At 43.6% G+C, this 23,572-nt stretch overlaps 1 protein-coding gene across 1 annotated transcript; it reads right to left on the bottom strand.

Annotated features, from left to right (window-relative positions):
- Positions 1 to 410: 410 nt before the first annotated feature.
- On the bottom strand, positions 411 to 6,992 carry LOC307044230 (calreticulin-like). The gene is made up of 9 exons (XM_079689313.1): positions 6,773 to 6,992; positions 5,916 to 6,017; positions 5,198 to 5,401; positions 4,989 to 5,083; positions 4,691 to 4,900; positions 2,995 to 3,108; positions 2,740 to 2,883; positions 2,511 to 2,603; positions 411 to 1,188 (listed from the first exon to the last, which is right to left on the bottom strand). The coding sequence occupies exons 1-9, from the start codon at positions 6,864 to 6,866 to the stop codon at positions 979 to 981; spliced, it is 1,266 nt and encodes a 421-aa protein (XP_079545439.1). The 5' UTR covers positions 6,867 to 6,992; the 3' UTR covers positions 411 to 978.
- Between the last annotated feature and the right edge of the window lie 16,580 nt (positions 6,993 to 23,572).

The following is a 23,572-nucleotide window of genomic DNA, read 5'->3' as shown; positions in this document are numbered from 1 at the left end:
GTACTATTTACTACATTACTTGAGTAAATGTACTTAGTTGCTTTCCACCACTGGTTATAATACCATTACCTATATACTACATATTGGTATACAAAATGGGACAAGGGTGTCACAAGAAGACATTGTATGTATTGGGCCTTCACATTGCCTCATCGTATTTAGAAAATCCTCTACATTTTTGGGGAGAACGTTTTTGCATATATACATCAGAGGTTTGGAAAGATAGGGGAAGACATTTTCATCCAAAACGTTGGTATCATGTTTGCACAGATACTGAAAATGTTAAAACACCCGAGTAAAAACAAGGGTGGATGCTTGCTGTCCGATTGTGTTGGCCACCATCTATGAAACATCTCCTTCACACCATACTGAAATTAGAATGACCCCTACCACTGAAAACACGCGTGAGCTGGTAGAGAGGGCTTTCATTTATTCACTGTAACTGAACAGTGTGCATCCACAGGACAGTCATTCAGAACAATGAGAACATTTTGATTGCACACATCACAGCTCATCTAATGCAGTCTCACTCTCAAACACACATCACACACTCATGGAGAAAGCAGGTATGCCCAAAATCAGAGCTTTGGAGACTTAGGGAAATTAATGTAATGATTAAATAAATAATGAAGGAGTCATTTAAGAAATAAACAACGAGGCATCATAAAGGAGAAACAAAAGTGCAGAACGTAAAACATCAGACCCTCAATTTACTAGGCAACCCGATAAAGGAAATACAAAAAGTGAATTGGCTCCGAGTGCACACACACACACCATGTAAATCACATTCGATTTCTCAACCAAAGAAGACACAAACTGGAAAACAACATGTAAACCCTCACCCCTGCTCTAATTTGAATGCTAAAAAAAGCAACAAGGGAATCAATAAAAAAGAAATCTGACCTGACCCCACCTGACCCCTCCCCCACCCCAAACCTGAATAAAAGACTGCTTGTATGAAAGGCCAGAGTCTATCCTTTATAACTCGTCCTTGTCTTTGACGTCTTCCTCTTCCGTCCCTGCGTCCTCATCCTGCTCGCCCTCGTCTTCCTCGTCCTCTTCCTCCTCGCCGTCTTCCTCATCCTCTTCCTCCTCGTCTCCAGCGTCTTTCTTCTTGCTCTTCTCTCCCTCCTCCTTCAGTTTCGTCTCCATGTCCTCCTGCTCGTCCTTCATCTTCTTCTCTGGTCCCTGTTGGGAAAACAAGACGAGTTGTTGGGATGCGTTGGGAACACAGGTGTGTCATTACCTAGCACACGGACTTCCCTGATTCTATAACAACACCTGCATTATGTGCTTCACCAGGCAAGCTACAAACAACAACAGGTACTCAAAAGCACCCAATCAAGGGCGTAGTGCTCCTGGAATAGATGTTTCCTGGGTTGCGGTCCGATAGTCATTTTAGCTTCCTAATGAAGTGAAACGACTTAAAAGAACTTGTGTGGCATACATCCTAAAATACGTTTACATTTTCTAGATAATAGAAAAGGACCTTAACACTTCCCGTGGGGTCCCCTTTAGACAAGAAATACACGTTGTTTACAAAAGAAAAGGAGATAATGCCGTCCCACAATTCCTTGTGTTCTCAACATTTAAAGTGACGCTCCATTCAGCCGTTTACAGAAACACCCCATCTTGACCAACGAACATGGATCATGTACATTACGGTGCTTATTAAGCATGTTTCATCTCATGCCATAACTTGCTAAAGTGCTTATGAGTTTTGAATTATAATCAATACATTAAACCAAAAGGCGAACAATTTAAATTACATTGATTACTTTAAAATCATAAAATAAAATCTAAAGTTCACTGTGTCAACTGAGTTGGGTGGCCTTTCTTAAGCTATTCTTTTTCATTCAACATTTGTAAATGTTAAGCAGTAGTTGCAGTCAATGTGGAGGGCTAACATCTAATGCATGTATTGCATAAAGTATTGTTTATTCGAATATTTTCATACAATCTTATACAATTGATCTGGATGCGCTTTTAGTAGTCCATTCATGGAAATTGTACTTTTTCTGCTGCCGCATAATACATATGTCACCTATAGCTTGCGATGCTAGATCTAGTCAGCCGCTATCCTGCTATTCTTTTATATTATAGCTGGTTAGCAAAACAAAACTGTTGTGAGACAATTAGATAATAGCTTTTGTTGCAATTTAATTTGTGTCATGCTTCAGAGAAATGTGAGGGTATAAGTGAATTACATTACATTTATCCAAAGCGACTTACAATAAGTGCGTTCGAACAACAAAATGAATGAAGAGGTAATTAAATATTAATGGAGTGCTATCATTACACTAACTATAATTCAGGTCAGAAGTGTTTTAGTAGTCTGGTCCAAGCAAGAAATATGTTTAATTGGTTTTACATGCATTTGTCACAATTGTCTTACTTAAAAAAAAAAACTAAGCACCTAAGTAAATCGATGAAACGTTAACACATATATTGTTTTGTTTAGAACACAAAGTAACTACTAGGTTCTTCCTAAAGCAGTGAAGTCATCCTACCTTAGTAGCTCCCCAGGTGTCCTTCCCAAACTCCTCTGCTTCTTTGATGTCGTCAGTAATCAGGAAGTTGTCAAAGATGGTGCCAGATTTCACCTGAACAAAAACACAAAACAAATAAGTATTGTTTACTCAAGGAATCTCTGTTATCTTCGACCAAACAAGTCTTCTTGTATACTTAGGCTTGATAATTAATTGTGACAACTCTCTCTGAGGGTGCGACAGTCATTACCTGCCACAGATCCAGGCCCAGAACTGCAATCTTTTCAAACTTGTACATGTTGGCATCAGCAGTGTACTCCGGGTTGTCGATCTCAGGGTGGACCCAGGCTCCCTTGAAGTCGGGATTTTCGATCTGCTTGGGCTTCCACTCGCCCTGCAAAGACAAAATGAGATAGATATTACCCCTGACACTGCCCTTACTCTTCTCTCGACACTGATAGGATTTACAGTGCTGAACAAATCATTTAGTCTGTATATTCCTTACCTTATATTCTGGGTTACTGATCATGGCGGGCTCCCACTCTCCGTCCATGTCCACGTCCCAGTCGTCAGGCTTCTTGGCATCGGGGTCAGGGATGGTCTCTGGCTTTTCCCAATCCTGAGAGACAGCAGAATTAGAGCTTCCACTCATGTCTTATTGTATCAACACAATGTAATAACATGATGCACGGCGCATAGACGTATTCTATGGGAACTATTATCAGCCCTACGATAATGTGATTGATAAATCCCGTTTTGACTTTTTTTCTCTAGTTCCCTGTTTCATAACAGTTCACAAGACCAGTTCATCAACGATGCCTTTGTTAGCCGGTCCAACTGGGACCACAGCTAACATATTGCACATATAGTAGGCCTAATTTAAAAGAAATGTATCGAAGCATGACACTTCCTGTTCTGTCAACGGCATGTTTAACACTTTTTATGACTGTCTGATTTCACTTTGGATGAGCCATTCTACTGACCATCTCTGACTGTGCTCATACATGACCATTCTTCCAGATGCTATGGTGAGATTAGCTATGCAGAATTAAATTACACACAGCAGCTCAGGTTAGCAACTGTTCCTCACATGCGACTCTACTAGCATCTCCAATGTGGCATTTCTGGCACAAATCTGTCTAACCAAGAGGTCAGCTCAGAATTGCTCATAATAAACTTTGACACCTTGTTCAAATGTAATTAAGCAGACTTTAACACTATGCTACTTTTTTTCTGTCAGTTTAGTTTTCAATAAACTCTTTCTTTCTGCCCTAACATGTTAGCTGGGTGATTAGAGGAAAAAACCAAGGAATCATAAAACAAATTCATCTTGCACAAATACACAATTTTGTCATATATCAATCAATTGAACACATTTAACTTGTGTCTAATCTATATATTGTGCATGTACTTTGGGTGTGCACATAAGCATGTCCTCAAGCATGACACGGACTGATAATGACATAGATATAGTATACAACATCCAAATAGCAGACATGGCCTTTTTAAAAACTTAGAGGCCGCAGGGTTTGTCCAATGTGATTTTAGAGGCACCTCAATTAGAAAAACAATTTCTCTACTCTGGGAACATGTTGAGTGAAAAAAAAGTACCCAAATATTAACAGTCCTTTTAACAGAGAGTTCAAGGACTCGTTTTATGGGGGCTCTGTCCCCCCTCACCCTCCTAAGGAACTCCAGTAGATAAGCTGTGATTGAGGGTCTGAAATCTTTGTTAGTCTATAACAAAACTTGTTATTTGATCAGGTTGTCACCCTCATAATGTTCAACAGACAGCAGGTATGATTAGGCTAACTCATTTTTAAGCTAGTAGCATAGAGGACGAATACTATTCTAGAATGAGTTTAAGCTGCTCAGATGATAGTTGGTGTGGGGTGTGCATTTCCCCAAGGATACACACTGCCTGTAGTAATGCAAGATCCCACTCTCCAGTACCCTTCATTGTTTGGGCCTGTCATTCATCTTGACTTCCCTCCTGCCTTTCAGCTTGAAGACGTATTCATTTTCAAAATATGGAGATGACAGTGTCATATTCTGAAAGCAAATACTTTGAGATGACATCCGGCACATTTTGATATAATGTGTCACAATGGACATGAATCTGGATTTTTCAGTTTTTTTAAAGTTGGCTTCTGTGTTTTAAATTAGCTTCAAGCCATCCACACCGGGCCCTGACGTCCTACCTCAGACATGGTGTCCTCGGGGTCGTCGATCTTGGCCCTGTCGTCCCAGTCGCTGGGCTTCTTGGCCTCTGGGTCCTTGATGTTCTTGGCGGGCAGCATGTCCCAGTCTTCCTCCATGGAGCCGGACTCCACCTTCTCACCGTCGATCTTCACCTCGTACGTCTGGTCTGGGTTCAGGATCAGTGTGTACATGTGGGTCAGCTCGTCATCCTGGAGATAAAAGGAGTTTAGAGTGAGTACAAATCTTTAAACCCATGTTATAATCTTACAATTTCAACAGACATCATGCCGTAGTTACCTTGCATTTGATGTCTTTCTTGATGAGGTGGTTCTGGCCCTTGTAGTTGAAGATCACGTGGACCTTCTTTGTGCTGTATCCACAGATGTCGGGCCCTGGAGACAAAGGTCATGTTTTGTTTATGAATTTAGCAATACCAAAGGGCTCTCTCTTAAAAACAGCCATGTTCTGTAGTCAGGCCTCAGTTACTCAGGTCCAGCATGACTCACCAAACATGATGTAATACTCGGAGTCGCCATGCATGTTGCTCTGGTCGAGGTCAGAGGGGAAGACCTTGACGTAGCCGCCTCCGCAGTCGATCTTCTGCTCGTGCTTGATGGTGAACTGGATGACCAGGGGCGTTCCCTCGTTGCTGAAAGGCTCAAAGCGGGCCGACATTGAGTAAAAGCGGGCATCCTGGCTGGTCTGGAGACCTAGGGTAGGTACAGTGAAGAAAGTCAACTGTTAGCAACAGACGTGTTCTTATTACTTCTTAAGCAAGTTTCCCTTTTAAAAATGGCTTTATTCACTTAAAATGTGGATTTTATTGTGTGCCGGTTACTCTGAGTTACTGTAGAGTTTAGGGATATACATAAGCCTGCATCACCTCAGCACACTGGCCCCAGGATGTCAGGAGCCCTAAAGGTTCTAGCATAACTCAGTAAAAACTGGGTTGTGCTAATTCCATTGTCCCTAATCATTAAAGTTAGGCATCACATTCCACAGAGTAAACCTGTCAAGCATAGAAAAGTGTATCAAATGCATGAAAATGTGGTGGTGTTAGGGTGGTGGTGTTAGGGAGGGGGTACCCCCCCCCCCCCCCTTGGCAGGTTTGTTGAGTTTTCAACACCTGCAGACCAATATAGGTCAGAGCAGCTTATATAGACACACCTCTTTTACCTACATTTGCATGTTAAGACGGCTTTGTCTTGGTGACAGAGGAATTACCTTTATCAGCTTCGGCATCTCCATAGAACTTCCCAGCACTCAGTTTCAACTGGCCGTAGTCTGACTTGTGCTTGGACTCGGCCCAGCGGCTCTGCCATGCATCTGAAACACAAATATATAATTTAGTTTGGTAATAATGTATATACTAACAGGAGATGCTAATATATTACTTGTTGTAGGCATACAAGTACTGAAAATTGCTGCACTGAATTTGTAGACAACTTCCTTAAACGTCTGAGTATTTAAGGATGACTGCGCAATGACAAGGGGGATAGGTGTGAACGAAGTCTCGTTTGCATTTTTTTCAGCACTAATACTGATTTAGTCCACAATTTTAACAGTTTATAGAGCTCATATCTTATCTGGATAGTTCCCAAAGGTTCTGTCCCCTTTTTTTTGGTACCCTTTTCATCGAACTTCTGCTTTTATTCGAACAGTTTCTGCACAGTACAGTTACGTTACGTAGTTTGAACAACAAGTAACGTAACAGCAGTATGGAAGCCATCAATATCAAAAGTGAAAGAATATTTGGGCTCGTGTACAAGGGTGTCACTGTCAACTCGAAATTGAGTATTACTGGTGGATTTTAAAAATAATATCAGAACTTCAATTTTTAAGGTTACTGTAATGCAGTACTTTAGCCATTTATGAGTGTCTCTCAGTTGATTAATACACATAATAATAAGGTGGCCTAGCCTATTCTAATGGGTTGAATTAATGCAGCAAGGAATTTTCAAATTAGCATTTTCTTAAAAAGACGAAAGATAAAGTTACCAACAGTTAAAAGCAGTCAGTCTCACAGCACAACTATTCAAACATAGGACAAGAACACGTGAATTGGCTCAAAGTTACTGTACCTCCATCCAGAAACTGTTCCTTGAAGTACACGGTGGCGTCAATAGTGACAGCTATCGATGCAAAAACTGCGAGGATGGCTACAGCTAGCTTCATGTTGGCAGCTTCTTCTCACCGGGGCCAGGGAGGAGAAAATAGCAGATTTGAGGTGAAACGAGCTAATAAAGCCTGGAGGAAATGTAACCTGAGTATTTTAACAGCGGCAAGCCCTGCACAGATGGCTGCGGCTCATTGGACGAGCGTCCCACCAATCAAATGAGACCACGAGTTACTTTTCGGAAACACTCGGCCTGCCTCGGACGTAGATCGGAGAGGAGCCGAGATAAACAACTGCTGTGTTCAGGGACTGTGGGCAAAGTGTCATGTGAGTGGTTTTAAAGGTGAGGTGAGGTTGCTCAAATGTTACACACAGTGATTAAGAATATTTTCAAACATTTCAGGCGTTCATTTAATCCCCTTTCAGATCCACTAATGCATTTATGATTGGTCTTAGTTGACCTATTGAATTTAAATTGTATTTAATTACTGGCTGGTTGCTTTCATCTTCAACAACGTCTCCAATGCAACAGTAGTTTCGCAATCCGTTGTAGTTTTCAGTATTTCTACACCACTGGTGTGTCCGTGAGCACACAGTGTGTACTTTGTGGCACGAGCAGGTCCGGTTCTAAGGGGGGGAATAAGGGTGCATTGCCCACTCAGCCGAGTCGTTATGCACCCTCATTTGAAAAATGAAAAGTGAAGAAAAATAAATTGTGAAAAATATGACATATATAATAACAATAATAATAATAGTAGTAATAATAATGATAAGAAGAAGAATATTGTTGAAATAAAATAAATTGTAATTGTGGTTAAATAACATTGTCTTCTGCATTTATTTGGTCAATTTAAACGGTGTAACGTTATGTCAGGTGCGCGCCCACCCTGCACGTTCGTCATCTGCAAAGTGCTTACACAGCAGTCAATGATGGACATCAGAAAATGGTTAAAACAACCAGCCCTTATCTCCAGCAGTAACACTGCATCTAGTGCAGGTAATAACAGTTCAGATCATGGGGACATTACGTTACCCGCGGCCAGTGTCGTGGACAGTCCTCCCGCCTCACCCACGGAGGCGGAGCAGCCGCAGCCATCTTCGTTGCCCCAAACACCGCCACCCCTCGGCGGCCCGCAAGTGCCAGAGGACCTCGGCAAAACAGAGCCTACCCAGGTATATTTGAAAAAGTACCCAACTCGCCTGTAGAGTGGGGTAAGGCGCTCATTTTGCAGCTCATGGTTGCAAAACAGAGATTAGCTGGAATATTCATGTAAAAAAGAGGCCATCTTCTGGTATGCATGTAGACATTTCAGTCTTAAAAGGGGAGTGATTTGTAAAATATCCATAAAGAAAAAGTAAATCTGTTTAAAGTTCTGTTTCATATGGGTGTTCAAATCAAATCAAAGTGTATTTATAAAGCACATTTAAAAGCGATTTTTGGTCGGGCCAAAGCTGTACATGCAATAAATACTACAATCACTTAAAAACACATTACTACATTCATAATAAAAGACAATAAATTACAACAGGTATATAGAAAACACAGGGAAAAGTCAGGAGTCGTGCTCCGCTCTGACTAAAAGGCCAGGGAGAAGAAGTGTGTTTTAAGTGTTGATTTAAAAACCCCAGGGTCTGGGCCGACCTCACATGGAGGGGCAGAGTGTTCCAGAGCCTAGGGACAGCTGCTGCGAAGGCTCGGTGCCCTCGGGTTTTGAGCCTGGTCTTAGGCACTATCAGCAGCAGCTGGTCAGCAGACCTTCAAGCTCTGGCTGGGGTGTAGCGCTGGAGGAGTTCAGCTATATAGGATGGAGCCAGCCCATTTAGTGCTTTAAAAACAAATAAAAGGAGTTTAAAATCTATTCTGAACCGAATTGGAAGCCAGTGCAGTGAGGCCAGAATTGGGGTGATGTGGTCACGCTTTTTGTGGCCAGTGAGTAGACGTGCAGCTGTGCTCTGCAATAGCTGCAGGCGTTTAATTGACGCCTGGACCATACCCACGTAAAGAGCGTTGCAGTAGTCCAACCTCGAGTTAACAAAGGCGTTAATAACCCTCTCCAGGTCTTTAAAAGATAAAAACGACTTGGTCTTGGCCAATAGTCGTATTTTAAAAAAGTAGGTTTTGACTACGCTGCTGACCTGCTTATCGAATTTAAAAGCGCTATTGAAGGTCACTCCAAGGTTCGTGACAGAGGGGAGGATATTATTTTTGAGGGAGCCCAGAATATCAACCTGGGAGGCTGGAGGTTGGGGTCCAAAAAAGATGACCTCACTCTTGCTCTCATTGAGGTTGAGGACATTTTGGCTCAACCAGGATTTCATCTCTGCTAAGCAGTCCATCAATAGCTGTAAGGAGTTGTCATTTGAATTGAGTGGCAGATAGATCTGTACATCGTCGGCGTAGCAGTGGAAGATGTCGTTGTGTTTAGTGAGAATTGAACCTAGGGGCAGTATTTACATTAGAAAAAGGATGGGGCCCAGAATTGAGCCTTGGGGAATCCCACAGGTAAGAGGGGCTTTAGCAGAGGAGAAGGCACATAGCTGCACAGAGAAGCTACGGTCTGTCAGGTAGGACCTGAACCATGCAAGGGCAGAGACTGTGATACCAGCGGACTGCTCGAGCTGTGACAACAGGATGCTATGGTCCACAGTGTCGAAGGTAGCTGTCAGGTCTAACAGCACCAGGGCAGCTAGGCTACCTGAGTCGGCGGCTAGGAGCAGATCATTAAAAACTCTTAAACGGGCTGTTTCAGTGCTGTGCATGGGTTTGAAGCCAGACTGAAACTTTTCATGGATGCCATGCATGGTTAAAAAAGACTGCAGCTGGGCGCAGACTACTCGCTCCAGGGCTTTAGATAAAAAAGGTAGCTGGGAGATGGGCCTAAAATTTGCGAGAATGGAAGGGTCGAGATTTTTCTTTTTAAGTAGTGGCTTGACCACGGCATGTTTGAAGGCAGCTGGGACACATCCTGAGCTAAGAGAGGTATTTATAAGTAATAAAATACTTGCTCCAACTGATTTGAAAACATCTCTGAGAAGGCAAGAGGGAGTGCTGTCTGAGGTGTGGTTTGTCGGCCGCAGGTGCATGACTGCATCCGAGAGAGAGGAGAGGGATACAGGCTTAAAGTGGTCGAGGACAGCAGGGCACAGAAAAGGAGCAGGATCTGGGATAGCACTAGTGTGGGCTAGCCTAAGAGCAAATACTTTTTCAATAACAAATGTAAGAAACTTATCACAGAAAGTAGTTGATGGCACAATTGGAGAAACATCACAAGGATTAATGATCGAGTTGAGGACATTAAAAAGAACCTGAGGTTTATGGCTGTTTTTGGAGATTAACAGAGAAATGTGCTCTGTTTTGGCTGCTTTGACTGCCGTCTGGTAGTCGGAAAGGCAAGCACGAAGGATTTCTAAGGAGACATGGAGTTTATCCTTTTACCATTTTCTCTCTGCACAGGACAGTCATTGAGTCACGGCTCTGAGAGAACTTTGGTGCGTCTAAGCGTAAAAGGAGCAACAGAATCCAGTATTAGGGTACATGTTGAGTCAAACATGGAGATAAGCTCATCAGCACTAAAAACACAGTTCACCTCTAATTTACAGATCGGAGAAGCATTAAAAACATCAGAGAACTGTGAGGCAGTCAAGGGGTTAATTGAACGCAGACGACGCGCAGGGGCACGTGATTCGACTCCTGCGGAAGGGATCGAGTGTTGAGATGTATCCATAGATCTCTTAATGTTGCTCTCAAAGTGCACTAGATTGATGCTTTTAACTTCAATATTTAAAAAAAAAAATCTTCCCCCAGACCCTCCTAGAGGAGGTTAGGTCCACCCTAGAGGAGGTGAGGACCTCCCTAGAGGGTGTTAAGGCCGCTACATACCAACCTGAGACCAAAGAACGCGTACCGAAGGCGTCCCGAATTTTACGTCCGCTAAGTCGCCTGCGTCGGCTACGCCAATCTCAGATGCACCCTGACTCATTTTGTTCTGGAACCGGGCCTGGGCACGAGTAACACTTTTGAAATGGTCGATATTATTTTGTGTTTATAAAATAATAATTTGATGTTTACACATCTAATATTAGCATACTTGAGTTACTTTTCGGAAACACTCGGCCTGCCTCGGACGTAGGCTAGATCGGAGAGGACCCGAGATAAACAACTGCTGTGTTCACTGTTCAGGGACTGTGGGCAAAGTGTCATGTGAGTGATTTTATAAAATAATAATTTGATGTTTACACATCTAATAGCATAGCATACATTAACAGGTTTGAGGAGTAACGGATTACATGTAACAGGTTAACACAATCAGGATACAGAAATTACATTAAAAAAGTATTCAATGATACTGGCAGTAGGCTACTATCAGGATTATATGGAAGCCCATTTCCGCCACTTGAAAAAAATAAAATCCCCATGAAAAGTCATAATTATGAGATATAAAGTCGAAATTATGAGATAAAAAGTCGAAATAATGAGATAAAAAGTCATAATTATGAGATAAAAAGTCAAAATAATGAGATAAAAATTCATAATTATGAGATAAGAAGTGCGCATGCGCTGCAGTGGCGCTGTCTTCAAAGGTCCCTTCATCACCTTGCTGCTCTCCACCATGCAAACGGCATCTTGTCCTAATTATGACTTTTTATCTCATTATTTCGACTTTTTATCTCATAATTATGACTTTTTATCTCATTATTTCGATATTTCGACATTTTATTTTTTTCAAGTGGCGGAAATGGGCTTCCATAGAATTACAATGTTAGAGAACATTTACAAAAATATATTACGAAGCACATGCTTACATGGACGCAGTGAAATCATACATCTGTGCGGGTCACTAATACATTACCATACAACAACCATTATTTTAATCACAAATAATGCATGTTTCAATGTAATGAATATTATTTACGTTAACGAGGTAAATAGGCTCAAATAAAAACAATGCATCTCTTGAATGACAATATGCAGTGGCGGTGCCAGGGTATGGCTGGGGTAGGCTACAGCCATACCAAGAAATGGCTTAACCCCACCTTAGCCCCACCGTGAAAAATTGTGTTAAAGTAAGCATGTTGAGAACACGGATCGCGAAAATATACCGGTCGTGTCCACAACACACAAACTGATCCTGCTGTAACAACAAGTGCACGTTACTGATGGTTAAGACCATTCTGGTTTATGCTAGAAGAGGGGTGCAAGGAATAGTCTAAGTCAGGGTTTCCCAAACTTTATTGTGCCAAGGACCGGCAGATACATTATAACAAATTTGCGGACCGGTTGTCAATTGTAACTGATTTGAATATTTACTCACCAGCAGGTGGCAACATAGGCTAATTGTATTTAACAGCCCGAAGAAATACCAATATGCATCCAAAACATATTACAGTTTTTCTCGATTGCTAACACACTAAAATTATACATAAAGCACAATTATTTTAACTGACACTCAAAGAGCAAAACATCGGCTCAAATCTCCAAAACTCTAAACACGTTTTCAGCTTTTCACACAATTTGTAAATCAACATGGTACTTTTTGCAAACCACTGCACACGTTTCTCCACGTAAGACACAGGAATCTGACATAAAGTCACGTGTTAGCAGGTTTAAAACCATAGACTGTATATATAAATGGACGTAGTGTCCGTTACGTCACCCAAAGGATTCTGCAGAGTTGCCGAGAAGCCCTTAGTAGGCGGAGTCGGCCACTAACGGCTCGACAGCGACGTCAGAGTCTAATGCCGCCTGCTCCAAATAAGGGCAAAGAGGCGGAGCCGAGGCGGGACCTGCTGCCTCCGAACTGGAAGTAAACAGAGCTAGCTCAGGCTAAGAAGCTAAACTAACATGAAATACATGCATACCAAGTTACTGCTAACAAGGTAGTTCCCATATATAAACGTTACATTCATAATCAAATGAGACAATCTGCAAGAGAACTAGCTATATTTTGTTATTCTTAATGCTTGTCATTCACACATAAAGAAAATAAATACCGATACATAGCAGAACAATTGTGGCGATGTTCAGCTTAATAAGCCTTGTTCAACATAATTTATTTAGCTAATACTACAGCGGGCGAACCAAGTCTGCGTTTCGCTGCATTCCTTGATCTCCAGTTATAATGACGGACTCCATCACCCGGACCTAACGGAGCCGCAGTGGGCTAGCTCCGGGACGCCGGCTGGAGCTAGCCCCCTGCGGCTCTGTTAGCTCCGGCGGCCACCACTGGGATAATTGGGTCCCCTATTAACATTTGCTCCCGTTTAGCATTATGGGCGTCATAGCCATAGACTATAAAAGTCTTACCCAAGGCTGAATCATAAACTAAAATGTATATGTATGTATAAAGGGTTAGGTCCTTAGCTGGCTAATAAGTAACAAGCTAAGCTACCAAGCACACAAACACCTGCGAACGGGATTAACATGTATAATATTATCATTTTAGACTTCTTGGAAGTTCTGTTAGTACATTCAAGCGCACAGCGCGATATTTTAATTGTCTGGTATTTGTAACAATATTCCCTAAAAGGCACAATCACCACGAACACGGCTAAAACTAAAGGGTCAAGTACAGTAATATGACTAACTAACGTTGTAGCCTCTATGGTTGTAGCCTAGCAGAGTGGACAAGTTGCTGTTAGCTGACAGTGAGGCATGTAAATGTCCATCAAAGTGACCACGCCCTAAATTATGCAAACGGTACAAGAGGCGCGTCAATCAGAGGAGGTAAAAGCTCAAGTTAACCAGCAAGGGGAGCGGGCTTACGCCGTGCAGGAAGTAGCACAACGGCATAGCAGAGGTGCAACACAGAAGTGGCGGCACCCACAGAGAGAGAGGCGCCAGGAGAGAGAGAGTGAGAATGACCACAGGAAGTGCTGGCGGTGCGGCAAATGCCACACAGCCAGCAGGATGACTGCCCAGCAAGGAGGTCTACTTGCAATAATTGTGGGAAAAGTGGACACTGGGAAAGGGTGTGCAAGAGCAAGCAGGTGAGAGAAGTGACTGAGGGTGAGGGATCAGAAGATGAACAGTATTATTATCTGGGCTCAGTTAATAGCATGCCTCACAATTATAACGAATGGACAGTCACATTAGAGATTGGCAGCTCACCTGTAGAATTCAAAATAGATACTGGAGCCGATTTAGTATCATAAGTGAAACTGTGTACAAAACACTGGAGCCAAAAAGGGCTCTACAGAGGCCAAAGAAGTTGCTGAGTGGTCCAGGGGGTGGATTGAACTGTTTAGGGCAGTTTATAACTCAGACCAGCTACAAGGGAAAAACATACACATGCAGGCTCTATGTCATTAGAGGGCAGAGTGTGAATAACCTACTCAGCAGGCCAGTAGCTGTAGCTATGGGGTTAGTAAAGCGAGTGGGCGAGGTCAACACCAGTGAACAGGAGTTTGGCCTACTGAAAACACAGCCTGTGAAGATAGCTCTAAAGGACAATACCCAGCCCTATGCAGTATGCACAGCACGCCGGGTCCCCATACCGCTCCTGGGTGCAGTGAAAGAGGAATTGGAGAGGATGGAAGCCAACGAAATCATTGAAGCCATGACTGACCCAACAGAGTGGTGCGCACCCATGGTGCCAGTCCAGAAAAAGTCTGGAAAAGCATGCATCTGTGTGGACTTAAAGAAGGTTAATAAGGCTGTCAAAAGGGAGAGATTCATCTTGCCGACATCAGAGGGGATGATAGCTCAGCTCAGCGGCTCCACAGTCTTCTCATCACTTGACGCAGCGTCAGGGTTCTGGCAGATCCCACTGGACAAAGACAGCCAGAGGTTGACCACCTTCATCACGCCGTACGGAAGGTACTGTTTTAAACGTCTTCCCTTTGGGATAAGCAGTGCACCTGAGATATTTCAGAGGAAGATGGTGGAGACGCTGGAAGGGCTGGATGGCGTTGCCGTCTACATGGACGACATCATCATCCATGGCAGCAACACCAGCGAACATGATGAGCTGCTGCAGAAGGTTCTGGATCGGCTGGAGTCTGCAGGCCTGAAGCTGAACAATGAGAAGTGTGTGCTGAGAAAGGAGGAGCTGCACTTCCTGGGTCAGGTGATCAACAAAGATGGTGTACGACCCGACCCAGCCAAAGTGTCTGCAGTCAGCAAACTTGAACCATCAGAAAACGTGCAGGAACTAAAGAGAGTACTCGGCATGATCAACTACCTGGGGAAATATATTCCAGACCTCGCCACAGTGGGCCAGCCACTATATGCATTGTTAAAAGCAGACTCAGTGTGGATGTGGGGTCCGGCGCAACAAGCAGCCTTTGAGCAAGTTAAAGAGCTCCTCACAACGTCACCTACCCTGGTGTACTATGATGTTAACAGGAGCACAGTGGTCTCAGCAGACGCAAGCAGTTATGGGATAGGGATATGGGATATATTATGGGATGTCCTGCTGCAGCTCCATGGCGAGGACTGGAGACCGGTAGCATACTGCTCAAGGCGACTGAGCGACGCTGAAACCAGGTATGCTCAGATAGAGAAGGAGTGCCTGGCGAGCGTGTGGGCGTGGGAGAGGTTTCAGATGTATCTCTACGGCCTACCAGCATTCAAACTGATTACGGATCACAAACCCCTCATCCCACTGATGAACTCCAGGGATCTCGACAATGTGCCACTCCGCTGCCAGCGACTCCTCATGCGGTTGATGAGGTTCAACCCAGAGGCTGAGTATGCGCCGGGGAAAACCCTGGTGGTGGCAGACACACTGTCCAGGAGCCCACAGGAAGACAAGGGGCTCAGTAGAGACACAGACGTGGAGTGTTACGTAGCAGCTGTGATGAGCAGCATTCCAGCATCGCCGAAAAAGATAGACAGCATCCGCGCGGAGACGGCGGCGGACGAACAGCTCCAAGAAGTGATCAGGTACATACAAGAGGGGTGGCCTGAACACCTAGCACACATAAACACCTGTGTTAGGGAGTACTTGCCCGTTAGGAACGAACTGTCTATGCATGATGGGGTAGTGACCAGAGGGAGTAGAATAGTGATATCAGGGAGATTGAGGTCAGAGATACTAGAACGCATACATGAGGGCCATCAAGGTCTTAACAAGTGCAGAGACAGGGCCAACACTTCGGTGTGGTGGCCTGGCATAGCCACACAGATCACACACAAAGTCGAGAACTGCATGTACTGTCGTGAGCAAAGGAGAGCACAGAACAGAGAGCCTCTCCTGTCAACACCTCTCCCAGACAGGCCGTGGAAGAGAATTGGCATAGATTTATGTGAACATGAGAGAGAGAGTTACCTAGTCATAGCTGACTACTACTCTAGATACCTGGAGATACTCCACATGCCTACCACGACGAGTGCACATGTGATCTTGAAGCTGAGAGCCACGTTTGCCCGGCACGAAATACCGGAGGAGGTTGTCAGTGACAACAGACCGCAGTTCAGCAGCGATTTCTTCAGAGGCTTTGCCTGTGACATGGACTTTAAGCACACAACCTCTAGTCCCCACAACCCACAAGGAAACGGTTATGCTGAACGTGCAGTTCAAACGGCAAAGGGGATTCTGAGACAAAAGGACCCCCTACTTGCTTTAATGGTTTACCGTTCTTCTCCACACAGCAGTACGGGTGTCAATCCGGCAGAGCTCCTCATGGGCAGGAAAATCAGGACGACGCTGCCCACTCTGGCCAAGAACCTGCAACCAAGGTGGCCGAGCAGACATCACATCAGAGCTTGAGATGCTGCGGAGAAGAGCAAACAGGCCTTCTACTTTAACAAGCGCCATGGCGTGAGAGAGCTCACACCACTGCAGCGAGAAGACCATGTTCTCACCAGACTGGACAATCAAAAGACCTGGTCCACACCTGCAGTAGTGAGAGTGTTACACAGAGGTCTTATCTCATCGAGACGGAGCAGGGTGCTCTGTACAGACGTAACCGTCGACATCTCCAAGCGGTGCCCGTAGCGGGGCCTCCAGCGAACGACGACACAAATCCCAGAAATAACACACCAGACATTCAGATGAGCCCAGAACATGGCTCGCCTGGTCCAACAAGGAACACTGATGGACTGATCCAAACCAGGTCTGGTAGACCTGTTAAACCTGTCCAGAGACTTGACCTATGAGGGGACAGTTCAATAATAAAAAAAAAGGGTGTTGATATTGAAAAAGAAAGAGGGGAAAAGGGGATATGTCATAGTTATTGATGTGTTGATATTGTTAAAGAAAAGATATTTAAGTTATTGATATGTGTTGATATTGTTAAAAGGAAAAAGGGAGATGTCATAGTATTGTTAACTGACTACAAGGGGAGTTGTCATATACGTTACGGCATGTTTACGACAGTTACAGTAAGTGGGAGTGGCGCGAGAGGTAGTCTAGGTTGGGATTGATGAACCACCGGAGGAGGCAATAAAGCGTGCTGTTAAATAACCAACTGTTCTGTTGTCTGTTAATATCCAAGATATTACACATCCATGGGTAGAAACATGTTTTTTTCTGCTGTAAAGTTGGGCATTTTAACATGGGGGTCTATGGAAATTGCTCCTTTCTGCAGTCAGTCCCTAGCGGCCCATGCATGAACTGCAGTGTGTTGCACTTCCGTTTTGGCGTCCCGGCTGTTCCCCAGAGTTTGACGCTTGTTTAAAACACTGATATTCAAAATGCCTCACACATTGACCAAAGATTAAGAAACACGTTCCACCTGACCAAACACCTGATAGCATAATTGTTGGCTCATCAATCAGGATGTTAGCACTCTAAAAAGACCACAGGTGAGTACTTTCTTACAGCAACAATGGAAGCCAACATGGAAGCAAGAGCAAGAGCAAGAGCTGGGCTGAGAGTGAGAGGAGGAGGTAGAGGTAGAGCTGGAGGGAGAAGACGTGGACAAAGAAGAATAATCTCTAATGAAATTAAATGTTGTCAACCATGGTTTGACGATGAGAGAGGCTGGACAGGGTTCAGCCTAATCTAAGCCGATTTACTGTCGCATCTGTAATCCAAACACTTAGACTTGAAAACAGGTTAGTTACCAGTTTTTAGCTCTGCATAATTCATGATATATCAGTGCTTATATCTGTTGTGTGAAACGTATTTACTTCATTACTGTAATTGAATTGTTGGCATGTTGCATACTATAACTGCACAAATCCTGCACAATTGACTGTGGTAAACTTACTGTTATGCAACACAGACACTGACCAACCACTATATCTTTGTTGTTTATCTGAAGGACTGAGAAAAAAAGAGCCGGTGGAAGGTTAAGGATTTTCAATGAGGCACAGGAAGCAGCAGTTACAAACTTGGTTTTGGCAAACAATGCCATCACACTTAGAGAGACCCGAAGCATAGTAACTATGTGCTGAGATGCATGTTGCACAATGTTATATTTTCAACAACTCATTTGTATTTCTTCATTTACTGTATTTCTGTATACTAAAGCAATCTTTCTCTGCAGAAACCTCTATGTACAGAGCACAGCCCATAAAAGATAAAAGTGCTTTAGATTATGCTCAGCAGTGTGTAGTTGGGTGGTCAAACAATCTAGTATTATAAATGAAGTGTGTTATATTTGGTGCAAAAGTTTGCATTTGGTAAGTTTTTATGTAGTTTTGAGTGCAGTTCTTCATTTAGCAGGAGAAATTAGGTGTTTTGCACTTTGGGTGTGGGGTTTTGTGAATTGTGTTTAGTGTTCTGAGAAACTGAGCAATTTAAAAAAAATGTGTGTTAGCAATCGATAAAAACTGTAACAACGTTTAAAACCAGGATACAATCAAAACAAAAAAATTAGGAACGCTTTACACATATTGATATAACTGAAATGTGAGTGAGACCCCTGGGCTTGTTTGCCAGCCATAATAACCTATGGAGTTGGCCAGATGTGTGTAAATGACTGTTCATGGTCATTTGAAAACAAATGCCGTTGTTGGACACACACAAACACACCGAACATACCAACACATTCTCACTCCCTAAGCGTCCAGGAGCGACGCTTGGTCAGGGTCCCGTGGCGTCCAGTTGTGACGCGCCGAGGCTCCTTCAGCTTCATAAATGGACTGAGATGACTTTCAATTGATTGCAATGTATTCCCATCGGCGGCGGTATTTGACGCTTAGGGAAGCACCGCATCCATTTATGTCGGCAGCTCTTAAAGGCAATGTGAGCGTGACCGTCCATTCCCATTGGATAACGGAGAATTGTACACCCGGAAGTATTCTCCTTACTGTCGATTGATTTGACAGTGATATCTCCACTATTCATCAACTCAAAAACATCAGATTACCTTTGTTAATTAAACGCCATTGATAGGTTCAAATTGTGTAATGCTTTTGTGCTTTTCCCATTCAATTCTGAGAAAAAACTTGTTTTCTCTGAAATGTGGAGCGCCAAAGAGACTACACTACCCGCAATCCCCAGCTATTGTTGTGACGACGCCTGTCCGCTTTGCGACAAACCCCGTGATTAATCATAAATTACATAAATAAAGCAGCGACTGTATTCGCCATGACATAGACAGTCTGTGGTTTATACATGTTTAACTTTTGTCCAGTTTCTGAAAAGATATGAGGAGCTGTGAGCTCTGAGTGTGTGCTAACAGCTAACAGCTGATGTGTTGGGACATATTGCGGATGGTCACCAATCACGAAGCGTCATGAAGCGACTGGCAGCAAAAACAACCAATCACAGCAGTGCTTCTCTGGCTGGCTCTGTCCAATCACAAACAAGAAGTGTTCTCCCTAAAGCAGGGCTATTCAACTTCATTAGCAAGTGGGCCAAATAGGAAAATCACAGGGGGTTTGTGGGCCACACAATACTTTGTCAAGGAATCACTACAAATAACTCTTGCTTACATAGCGTTAATAGATACTAATACATTAAATGAACTAGTCAAGTGCATCCCTTTTTTTTTTTACTTTAATTGTATCAACATAAATCATTACAGAAAGCAACCAGTCCATAAAAAAGTAGGAAAGCTTCGGGTTACAAGGCTTGACACAAAAGTGCAAAATGTTGCATCTTTAAAACTAAGGAGACATGAGGTTTTTTCCCCCACAGTTCCATGTCCACTAATGTACAAAACAAGATGAATATAATAAAACAGTATTCATCACATTAACAGTAAGTAGCCCTGTGTATAATATCCTCAACACTTCCAAGCATACATAAGGTGCATTGAAGACAACACAAGTCCATAAAATTAAAATTGAATACTAAATGCAAATAGAATATAGTAAAACAATAGCCATCAGACTCACAATAACATTCATATCTTGGATTTTTTTTTACAATTTTCGAAACAGTAAGTAGGCTATTTGAATGACCATAAAATGAATGACCATAAAAACAGATCTGCATACATACCATGCATCAGACTTCTGTCATGTTTAGCCTGTTTGAGTCAGTGAGATAAATTACATTGCCTTGATTTAGCTATTTCAGCATAGTTTGGCTCATAAGTGGTAAGAGCAATCCTGAGACACTCATGCAACTTTTCATTGGTCATGGAGCAACGTGCCCTTGTTTTGATGGCATTCATATGAGAAAAGCTAGACTCACAAGTATAGGTAGATCCAAACATTGTCAGTATAAGCAAGGCCACCTTCCTCATTGTGGGGTACTGATACTGGCTAACATGGTTAGACCAAAAGTCCACTACACGCTCAGACTGCAGGAGCTGTTTTAAAGCAAAGGAAGACTGCACATCAACCAGCTCCATCTGAAAGAGGCTCTCATCAATACAAGATATGACCTCTTTTACTTTTACACAGAAGTCTGCATCAGGCTTGATGGAAAACGGGTCACGGGCAAACTGCAATACCTCAATTGGAATGCTGAAGCCTTGGAATCTGTCAGTAAAGTTATCAGTCAATTTTGTCATGAAGTCTGTCATGACTGGCGTTATGTTTGCTCCAGGTGATGTGGTCATAAATGCACAGAGTTTTGGGAAGTGCAGCAGTTTCGTTGTCATTAGGTCTGTTTTGAAGATCGTTAGCTTTGTCTTGAAGGCACAAAGTCTTTCAACCTAATCAGCGATAGACTTTTCGCGCCCCTGCAGTTCGCAATTCAAAGTGTTCAAGTGTCCAAAAATGTCACACAGAAAGTAAACATCTGCCATAAACTGTTCATCTAACATGCGCTCCAAGAGGTTTGAAGCTCGTTTGTAGCTCGTTTGTGCTTACTCGTGCGAAGGAAAGACACAATCTCCTGGCGGAGTCAACAGAAACGATCCAGGACCTTTCCTTTGCTGAGCCATCGGACATCGTTATGGACGAGTAAGTCCGTGTGTTCAGCAAACGTGTCAGCAAGCAGCTGACGGAACAGGCGGTGTTGTAGGCTGGAGGTTGAGCGAATGAAATTCACAATGTTCATGACAGTGTCCATGGTGTTTTTCAAATCACCACTGAGCTTTGCACACAACACAGATTGATGAATAATACAGTGTAAATACTGCATGTGTGGGGCTATGGCAGACAGACGTGCCACCAGCCCCTGCACTCTGCCGATCATAGCTGGAGCGCCATCAGGGACCAACAGGCACACTTTTTTAAAATCCAGTTGACGTTCGTTAAAAAACGAGACTATCTTTTGAAAGATAACCTCACCTGTAGTGTGTCCCTCCAACGGAATAAGCCCCAGAAGTTCTTCCCTAAAGCGAACTCCATCGAAAAACCTCACATAGATGCACAGCTGGGCCATGTCAGTACAGTCAGTTGATTCGTCCACAGCGATTGATATAAACTCTGCTTTTCGAAGGTTTTCCAAAAGCTTCCCCGACACATCCTTTGCAAGTAGTTCCGCTCTGCGAAGTGTTGTTGTGTCTGAGAGAGGTACTTTTTTAATGGCTGAAGTGACGCTGTCTTTTACTTTTTGGTCAATAACCACTTCATCGATGACAGCAAGCATGCATTCTTCAACGGTCTCCGCGTCGGTAAAGGGCCTCTTCTGTCTGGCTAGTGTCCAGGCTACTCGAAGGGATGCTATCGTAGCTCTCTCTTGTTCCGTGCAAAAGTGACTAAAAGCCACTTGAATCCGTTCAAATGATGCTAGCAGTCCCTGTACTTTCCTTCTCCGTTCCTCTGAGCCCACGGGAAAACTGGCAGAAAACGAGCCGTGATTTGAATTGTAGTGTCGCTTTACGTTGTATTCTTTCATCACGGATATACTTTCGTTGCACAATAAACACACCGGTTTATTACTTGTTGCGGCTGGTAAAGTAAATACATATTTGTCAGTCCATTCATTCTGGAATTGGCGATTTTCCGAATCAACTTTACGTTTCTTGGGCTTGGAGAGAGACATCTTGAAGCTGTTACTCGCTGTTACTCGCTGGACCGCGAACCTAATGTGTAACATGAGTTTGACTGAGCCAATGACAAGTGCGGACACAGTGCGGGTTTTTTTTTTTTGTATGAACAGAGCGCGGCAGGCAAAATAACGGATTCAAAATAATTCAAATTAATGGAAAAACCAGCGTTTTCGCCACATCGTCGGATTTACTGTGATCAGACATTAGTTTTATTTATGCTATTACACATATGCCATTTCGATTTGCAGGCAACCTCTTGTGGGCCAGAAAAAAGTTCTGAAGGGCCTGATTCGGCCCGTGGGCCGCTAGTTGAATAGGCCTGCCCTAAAGGAATACCCTTCCGTCCAATGTGAAATGCTGTGGTGTTTTCTGAAATGCTGTGGTGTTTTCTGAAATGCTGTAGCGTTTTCTGAAATGCTGTGGCGTTTTCTGAAATGCTGCGGCGTTTTCTGAAATGCTGTTGTGTTTTCTGAAATGCTGTATTGTTTTCTGAAATGCTATAGTGTTTTGTAAAATGCTGCGGCGTTTTGTGAAATGCTGCGGCGTTTTGTGAAATGCTGTAGTTGTCTCAGTCTGCAGCTTTATTTCCGTAACTCACAACTCCATCACATGTATAATTCCCGCGCTTGCGGATATACTACATCACAGTGTAAGCCTTTGTCAGCATGCAGTTTACTAAAGCGCCAACAGTCGTCACTATATAACAGGCATTAACAGATGCCCATATCTGTAACATCTCCTTTCCTTTAGCTGTAAACAACATCAGCATGTCACTTTAAAGTGCAGGTAAGTGCTACAGTATGTAAAGCTAACACCTTAACATTGTCAACCTCCAAGACATGAAAACAATTACAATACTGTTTAACCATGCAAGTACCGATACAAAACTATAATAATATCCAACAATACTATCCAACATTTCTTTTTTTTTTTCTTTTTCTTAACAGTCCAACAGACTTAGTGACAATCTTCCCAGTTGTATCACAGGTTCAGTCTCTGCGGCGGCCGTAACAGGCGACCACACCGCGAGTATACAGCTTGGCTCTCTGTTCTCACTGGCTTCCCTGGTGTCAAACCCCGCCCTTGCGCCGGGACCCCTGGAGAGTGAGGAGGCTCCCCCAAACCTGTGTCATCCTGGACCGGGTCGGTTCTGGCTCCACCTGCAGCCCTCTCTGCGTTGACATGGCCCCGGTCCCTGTGGCTGCACTGCTCCGGCGCTACCAGCTGTCTCATCCGGGCTGAGCGCTCCGTAACCCGCAAATCCCCCCGGTTTCTCCTGTAGAGCGTGCCGTCCACCTCCACTACGAATGAGCGAGGAGCGACTTTCTGGAGGCATTGACCCAGTTGCCAACGGCCTGTGCGATATCCTGGAAGAGGCTTCATCCTTATGTGTTCCCCAACATTCAGTTCTGGTAAGTCCCTTGCCGATATGTCGTAGGCGGATTTTGCAAGCCGCCGTTTCAACCGCAGCTTCTCCGTCACT

The sequence above is a fragment of the Notothenia rossii genome, assembly GCF_949606895.1.
Source record: "Notothenia rossii genome assembly, chromosome: 1".
Lineage (NCBI taxonomy): Eukaryota > Metazoa > Chordata > Actinopteri > Perciformes > Nototheniidae > Notothenia > Notothenia rossii.
This window is presented reverse-complemented; position numbering and strand designations above follow the sequence as displayed.